At 47.0% G+C, this 8,124-nt stretch overlaps 1 protein-coding gene across 1 annotated transcript in view; it reads right to left on the reverse strand.

The window, feature by feature from the left end:
* The window catches only part of ATP6V0A2 (ATPase H+ transporting V0 subunit a2), a 35,980-nt gene that overhangs the window by 13,784 nt on the left and 14,072 nt on the right, over positions 1-8,124 (reverse strand). The window contains exons 7-9 of the mRNA XM_007448658.1: positions 2,802-2,884; positions 1,217-1,310; positions 275-487 (exon numbers count right to left, since the gene is read on the reverse strand). Of these exons, the coding sequence (XP_007448720.1) occupies positions 275-487; positions 1,217-1,310; positions 2,802-2,884 (390 nt within the window). The remainder of the gene's footprint in view (positions 1-274; positions 488-1,216; positions 1,311-2,801; positions 2,885-8,124) is intronic.

Consider the following 8,124-nt stretch of genomic DNA (forward strand, 5'->3'; position numbering starts at 1 on the left):
GCCGGGGAGCCTGTGCTCCGCAACGGGAGAGGCCACGACAGTGAGAGGCCCGCATACCGCAAAAAAAAAAAAAAGCCTGTGCAAATCACTTTGCTGCACACCTGAAACATTGTAAATCAACCGTACATCAATTAAAAAAAAATGCATGTGCACACAGAGCCTCGAGGGACCAACTCTCCATAATTTCAGTTCAAAAGAGTCAACACGGTGTCGTCTCCTCCCCTATCTTCTTTCCCGCGGGGAAGGGCTGGCAGGGAGGGGAGGGCCGTCTCACCGAGCCCTCCTCCAGAGCAAGGCGCAGCTCATGCAGATCGGCCTCGGGACACCAGACCTCGGCAATGAGGCACTCGTTGGTCACGTCGAAGCTGCACATGTTCAGCATATGGTAAATGGCTTTCATCTTCTTCACCTGGATGACGCGGCTGTAGACTGACTCAGCGGCTTTACAGAGCACTTGCCTTAAATAATCCTCGGTTTTGTGAAGCACCTGGGTGAGGACAAACATGGACTTGCAGCAGAGTGTCCACCGGGCACCTGACCTCCTCTGAGGGACTTTCCCCTCAGTGATGGGGGTGAGAATTCCAGGCACCTGCCTCTCTGGGGGCAGTTAAGGAAGTTCAGTCCTTCCCCTCTAGGCCCTGGAGCTGCCTTTCCAGACAGGACCCCAGGGCACAGGAAATGGTTAGAAGTCGTGGTCCCTGTGGCGGCATGATGGCCTGGCTGGGTCCAGAGAGCTGGGGGCCTGAGTCTTACCCACTCCCAGCCTCGGCCCAGCTCCCTGTCAAAACCCGTGAGCCACCAACTCCCATCCCATCCCATCAAGAAATCCCCTTTCACTCAAGTGGGTCAGAGTCCGCTTCTTGTTACCAAGAGCCCTCGCTGACCTAAGCAGAAATTGGAATTGAAATAGCGCAGGTAAAATTACAGCCAGCACTGTAAATGGGGCTCGCTTGTCCTCTCTGATCAAGAATTACACTCCAACAGATCAAAGATGACCAGACTCTTCTTTAAAGCCCCATCATTCAGAAGCCATCTAAGTTTCTAACAGCCTGCTAAAATAAAACTTCCACGAAGAGGAGGGAGGTGCCATTCCAAACTCTCTAAAATACCTTGATTTGTCCACAACCAAAATTTTCCACATTAAAAAAGAAAGTAAATGTATTTGTAAATGTTTTACAAACCCTCGGATAAGGAGGCAAGTTTCTGGTTCACTCACAGTATACAGATCTTGAATCCGGGTGTTCAGGCCCTCCTGAATCTCTCTCCGCTCCTCGGCGGTATTCGGGTAGGGGTAAACGTGGCAATGGTAACTAGAAGACAGGATTCAACACAGTGCCGCGGTTGTCAGAACTGCAAGAAGCTATGTCAAAAACCAGAGCTAAATTCAATCTACCGCCTGGGCATATTTCCTCCCAAACCAGAATAAAAGCAGCTCTCTGGGAGAAAAAGGTGCAGACACAGGCACCCAGCCATGGTAAGGCCTTGCACATGGACGCTCAACAAATTTTCTACGGAATTCCACAGATTTAGTGAACTCTGTCTTGGTTCCACATTCCATTCCTACCCTCGATGATTCCCAAAAGCTCATTCCCAATTCCAACTTTCTGAAATTCACCACCACCCTTAGGCTGGAGATCATTAAACAAGTGTAAAATATAAATCAAAGACAAAGAACACACAACAATAATTACCTTTTACAAAAAAGAGAAAATCGGGGGAGGAGAAAGCTCTGGACGCCTAGCAATCGCCTCTGACATGGGCTTCAGTAAACGTCCTCTGGGGCCACGTGTGACACCAGGACGCAGGGGAGGCAGAGCCACCCCCCCCCCAGCTGCAGCCACACCCCCTCAGCTGCTGTGACTCCCATGCTGCCTTAGTGTTTTAATGCCATGCTTTATGTTCCTCTTTAAGCTCTGGCTACTAAAATTAAATTCTTACTCCAGCCTTATCCTAAGCAATGATATCTGTGGAGTCACAGGTTTGTGTGCTGGCTATAGTTTTTCTAATCTACATAAAAAATAAATATATACCTATTAAAGTATGAATAAGCTAGTCCACATATCATCTAAAGTTACTTTCCATAACACCAGTGACTGAATATCAAACTCTGGTGAACACTGAATCCGAAGGAAATAACCAAACCCCACCCTTACTTACCCCAGCAAGAACCAAGGCCAGCTAAAAGTTCCCCAAGTATAAGAAAACAAAAGGCCATTCTTTTGAGTTTTCATGTGGTTTTGCTTGTTTTCTCACTGGTGACAAGACTAAGCCACAGACCGATTCTTGCTGTGATACTGCTCCACGTTTACCGAAGGCTTATGCGGTACGGGAGCCTTTTACTTGTACCATCTCGTTTGGTAGGCAGGCCTCTCCGAGCCCACCCTCTCCACCACCTGCCAGGCCCCCTTCCCCAGGCTGCAAAGAAGGTAACTGCAGAGGGCTGGGAAAGGATGAGCCGTAAGCTACATGAGGACAGATAAGCCTACGCGTAGCTAAAGGCAACAGAAAAGCACCAAATATTAACACTGGATTCCTTCCCCAGCCTTCATTCCTAAGGGGAAAAAATCAAATCTGGGAATGTTCTTAACATGGTGCCTATTTTTAAATTATTTGACCTATTACACTCTCAAGAGAGATGACAAATTAAATGTTTTAAAACATGGTATTACAGCAAAGAAATCATGTAACAAAACTCAGCAGCCTTTGCAACCACTGTATTTCTCTTCAGAGACATATTTCAAGAAAACTAGAGGTTACTGAGGATAAAGAAATAAATGAAATACAACGTTTCTTTTTCTTACCAGTCACATATCTTCTTAACCTTGTGGCCAATCTGCTCTCCCCAAAAGGATATCAAAAACACATACCATTTTATGACTTCTCCCTACAAAGAATAAAGATAACTGTTACTTCTCTGTCTAGAACTTTGAAAACTCTGGCAGCTCACACTCTGTCAGAGTTAGTTCATTCATTCATTCATTCAACAAACACTAAACACTGTCCATCCTCATTATCTGCAGATTCCATAATCGCAAATTCACCCCAGGAATCATTCATAACCCCCAAATCAATACTCAAGCATTTATTCACTCATTTGTGGACATGCAGAGCGACAAAAGTTTTGAGTCACCCAATGTGCATATTCCTGCTACGGTCATTTGAAGACATGAGCAGATTGATGAAAAACTTGAGTCATCCAACGTGCATGTTCTCAGATGAGGGGTCAAACAATGACCCTCTGCCTTCTTATTTCAGCTCATACTGTAAACAAGTGTCCTTTTTGTGGTCTATTTAGCGCCAAGTTTTTCACAGTTTTGTGCTTTTTTTGGTGATTTCACTGTTCAAAATGGTCCTCAGAGCTGTCTAGTGTTTCCGAGCACATGAAGGCTGTGACGTGCACTTACATGTGTCCCATAAGACGTGTTCAGACAGGCGTGATGGTGCGGTTGGCAGTGAGTTCAATGTTAATGAATCAACAGTATATATTAAATAAGGTGTCTTTAAATAAAACAAGGTTATGTACTGATCGGCTGACAAGAACGTTATGACCAGAGACTCACAGGAACCTAACCCTGTACTTCCCCTAGGAGCAAGGGTTCAGTTCTCATGGAGACTGTACAATGTTAACTACTACAAATAAGGAGAATTGACTGTATTTACAAATTTCCTACAAATAGAACTGAACAGGTTTTTGGCCAATTTGCCAGGCACTGGTTCCCAGTGCTAGGAATACAGCAGTGAACAAAACAGACAAAAATCCCTGACCTGGGAGGGAAGGGAGGCGAGGGAAGCTTATATCAAGTTAGCAGCAAGAGACACTAGGAAAGTACATAATATGCCAAATGGAGATGAGGGCAATAAAGACAATAAAGCTGGGAGGGGTGACAGGGAGAAAGAGGCTGGGGGTTGAGCTTTTAAATCAGGCGAGGAGGGAAGGCCTCCCTGAGAAGGGGACATCTGGGCCTAGAGGAGTGAAGGGGGTGAGGGAGCGAGCCACGTGGATCCTGGGAGGAGCCTCCTGAGCCCGAGGAAAAGCTCGTGCAGAGGCAGGACGAGGGGAGGCGAGAAGGCCAGCCTGGCTGAAGAGGAACGCCCAGAGGGGTGACAAGATGGGACGCCGGGAGACAGGAAGCCACGGGAGGGCTTTAAGGCGGGACGGGGGGTGTGGTGGTGAGACCCTCTGACTCGTTCTACAGGGACCATTCTGGATGCTGGGCGAAGAGCTGAGCTGGCGCTTACGGAGACAGGCCAGCCTGGACGGGCAGGTCTGGCGGGATGTTCAGGAGTTCAGTTTTAGGTGTCACATGGAAATGTCTTCCAGAAACTTCAAAGGTATGGAGGAGCCAGTTAAATAGAAGTCTGGCATTCAGGGGAGAGGTCCAAGCCAGATGTATACATTCGAGGGATGGTATTTAAAGCCATGAAGTTACACGGGATCCCTAAGGGCACAGAGGAGAGAAGCAATCCAAGAACTGAGCTCTGGGGCGGAGGGGATGGGGAACAGGTTGGGGAGCTTCAAGCAGAGCAGAGGCACTTGGGTCCCGAAGGGAGGGATGCGGGGCGGCCGGGAAGGGGAGGCCAGGGAGGTGGCGGGCGGAGGAGACAGCTGAGGTGTCTGGGAGGCTGGTTACGTGGAATAAGCAAATGAATCGCACAGTGCATGAACCGCACTGAGGATGAGGGAGGCCAGATTCCTTGCTGTCAGAAGAGAGTGCAAAACACCGAAAAAGAGACGTCCAGAATCGTAGGTTAGAGTCTGAGCAAACGGTTTTATAATAAATGTGCACAGGTAGCTGCAGAAGTGGATACAGCTCTGTGCGTGTGTGTGTGTCCATGTTTTGACTGCTGAAAGGGCCCAGAAGCAACGACACTCCAGTACATGATGAGAACTCAAACACCCAGATCCTTGTTTCTAAATTCCATCCTCTACTAAAAGGAACCAGCGGTCCTTGAAGGAATGGCTGACTCCAGACAGAGGCAGGGATCATCCTGTGGTGCCAGAAAGTAAGGGATTGCTCAGTGAATGCTGCAGACGTGCCAAAGGCCAGAGGAACACACACGAAGGGACTCCCAGTGGCCAAATCAGGGACAATTTGAGCCTCAAAGTAAAAAGGACTGGGACTTCCCTAGTGGCGCAGTGGTTAAGAATCCGCCTGCCAATGCTGGGGACACAGGTTCGAGCCCTGGTCCGGGAAGACCCCACATGCCGCGGAGCCACTAAGCCCATGTGCCACAACTACTGAGCCCACGTGCCACAACCACTGAAGCCCACGCACCTAGAGCCCGTGCTCTGCAACGAGAGAAGCCACTGCAATGAGAAGCCCGCACAGCACAACGGAGAGCATCCCCCCACTCGCTGCAACTAGAGAAAAGCCCGCGTGCAGCAACGAAGACCCAGCGTGGCCAATAATAAATAAATAAATAAAAGGATCGTAACAGATTACAAGTCATTAAATAAATAGGAATGCCTAAGTCCATGGATGAATGAGCGAGTGACTGAGAGGGCAGGGAAAGCACTGCCTACTGCAGGATGGTAACTAGTAAATACAGAAGGAAGGATGGGAACAGAGTAACCACCTGGCAAACGCAACAGAGCTGACGGGTTCAAGAGAGTCATCGTGGAGGCTGAGGCTGGTGGGCAGAGGTCTGCTGAGGAACAAGGCCCCAGTAACCTAGGAACACCTCCTCACCAGCTACTGATCAGTTAAATACAGCAAGATGGTGACGTGAAGGTGGAGAAACCTGGACGACACCAACAAGACCAGGCCGATATTACGTGCCTCCCGGTGGGAGGTGCTGCGAGGACCAGATAATTGACTCCATGGTGTTCCCACCAGCAACGTGTGATCCGAGCCTGGTCATGAGGAAGCACAGAACGGGCCCCAAGGGAGGGTCATCCTGCAGAATGCAATGCCTGTCCCGAATGCAAAGCACAGTCCCAGGCAGGGCAGTGGACCAGGAAGGAAACAACGCAAACTGTGGGGAATCTGAGTGGCATGTTTGTATTGGACCAAGTGTTGCATCTGTGTTGATTTTTCTCATTTGGAGGGTTGTCCGGTGGTCATATAAAAAAGCGTCCTTATGAGGGGGGAACACACATATGTCCACGGCTTCCTCGCAGAAGGTGTGGAAGGAGCCTAATGAAAATGGGGATAGATATGCAGAAAGAGTGAGTGGGGTATGTGTGGCAAAATGTTAATAATTGGGAAATCTGGGTGAAGAGAAAGAAGACGACTTTGTTCTCTTCTGGCAACTTTTCTGTAAACTGAAATTCTTTCAAAATAAATTATTGAAGAAACTACCCAGGGGGGACTTCCCTGGTGGCGCAGTGGTTAAGAATGCAGGGGACACGGGTTCGAGCCCTGGTCTGGCAAGATCCCACATGTCGCGGGGCAACTAAGCCCATGCACCGCAACTACTAAGCCCACGCTCTAGAGCCCACGAGCCACAACTACTGAGCCCATGTGCCACAACTGCTGAAGCCTGCGTGCCTACAGCCCGTGCTCCACAACAAGAGAAGCCACCGCAATGAGGAACCCGCGCATCGCAACGGAGAGTAGCCCCTGCTCGCCGCAACTAGAGAAAGCCCGTGCACAGTAACGAAGACCCAAAGCAGCCAAAAAATTTAAAAAAATTAAAAAAAGTAATGTTTGTGAAATTCTTACCTAATAAACTAGGATATTCGTGTCTAAAAAGTGTTTAAAAAAAGAAAGAAAATACCCAGGGGGAAGAAAGAAATGGTATTTATAGTGAATTTGAATTTGAAGCTTCCTTAATAATTTTACAAATAGCGCTGTGCCAGGGAACACAACCGCCTACGACATAATATGGAACACGGATGTATGCAACATAAAAAATACAAATCCTAAAACCACATGAAACTGCCTGAGTCCAGCTTTGACAGAGAGACTGGGCAGCATCTACAAATGATACTGACAAAGGAGAAAACGGCTAGAGGCATTAAACATGACACTACAAATAAATCCTCGAACCTGAGTAAAAGTTACCAAATCAAATCTCACATCCTCCCCAGAACAAGGACTAACAGAACGCACGCTGAAACATAAATAGCGACTCTCTCTAAGCAGGAGGATTACAGGTGGCTGATTTTCTTCCTCATGTTTTCTATATTGTTCCCAATTTTCTAATAACGAGCACACATTTCCTTTGTAATCATGGGGAAGGGAGGAGTTGTAGTTTCAAGAGATACGTATCTGCCAATTATACTTCAACAAAAAAATTAGAAGTGAAGAAAAAGTAAAGAATTTTTTTAAAAAAATGTATACATCTCTAACCATGTCTCCATATTTCTTCACAGACATTTAATGCCCTTTAACAAATCTGGTAAAAACTCAGCACAAAAGAGCTTAGACACTGTATAGAAAAAAATTTTTTTTTACAGAGTAAATGCTCTGCATGAGAATGATGGATATGTTCTTTTAATTAAAGAAAAAACTCAAAGAACATGTAAATGCTACTTTAGAACAGTTTTAATCTTCACCTTTACATAGAGAGGTCGTAATGGTCACAGGTGAAGGGTAATCAACATATTGCTACTGGCAGTTTCAGGAGCCACAAAAAATATTACAGGTGTATATGGTTAACGAACAGCTTGACTGATTAGATTTTCCAACGTGTGTGGTTTACTTAGGCTGAACCTTATGAAAATTATTTCACAGCCAAACTCCTTTAGGTGTCAAAACTATTCATCTTATAGCCAAAAATCCTGAGGCAAATCTAGGAAAGAAAACACAAACGCTTTTCTCAAAATTGAGAATCCCAAGTTCCTTTTCTACCCTTAGTAGATCAGTTCGTCCTCACTTAGACCGATACATAATAGTTATTTTTATGGTGAAGTCTTTAAAAAAAAAAAATCACAGCTATTTTAAAAGGTAATGATGGCTTTGGCCGCCCTGCTTCCCTTCCTGAATAATTCATTCCTGAAGCCTTAGATGTGCATTCGGGGATGGACCTGGAGGAGGGGCGGGAAGGGCAACAGTGGCCCAGGGCAAAGTCAGAGCCCAAGCAAAGTGAGGAGGCTCTGCCGTCCACACTAGGGGACAACCCGGGCTGGGGGCTGGGGAACTCGGAGCTCCATGCAGAGAGAAGAGCGGGGCAGCAGAG

This window comes from Lipotes vexillifer, unplaced genomic scaffold, assembly GCF_000442215.2.
Source record: "Lipotes vexillifer unplaced genomic scaffold, Lipotes_vexillifer_v1.1 scaffold21, whole genome shotgun sequence".
NCBI lineage: Eukaryota > Metazoa > Chordata > Mammalia > Artiodactyla > Lipotidae > Lipotes > Lipotes vexillifer.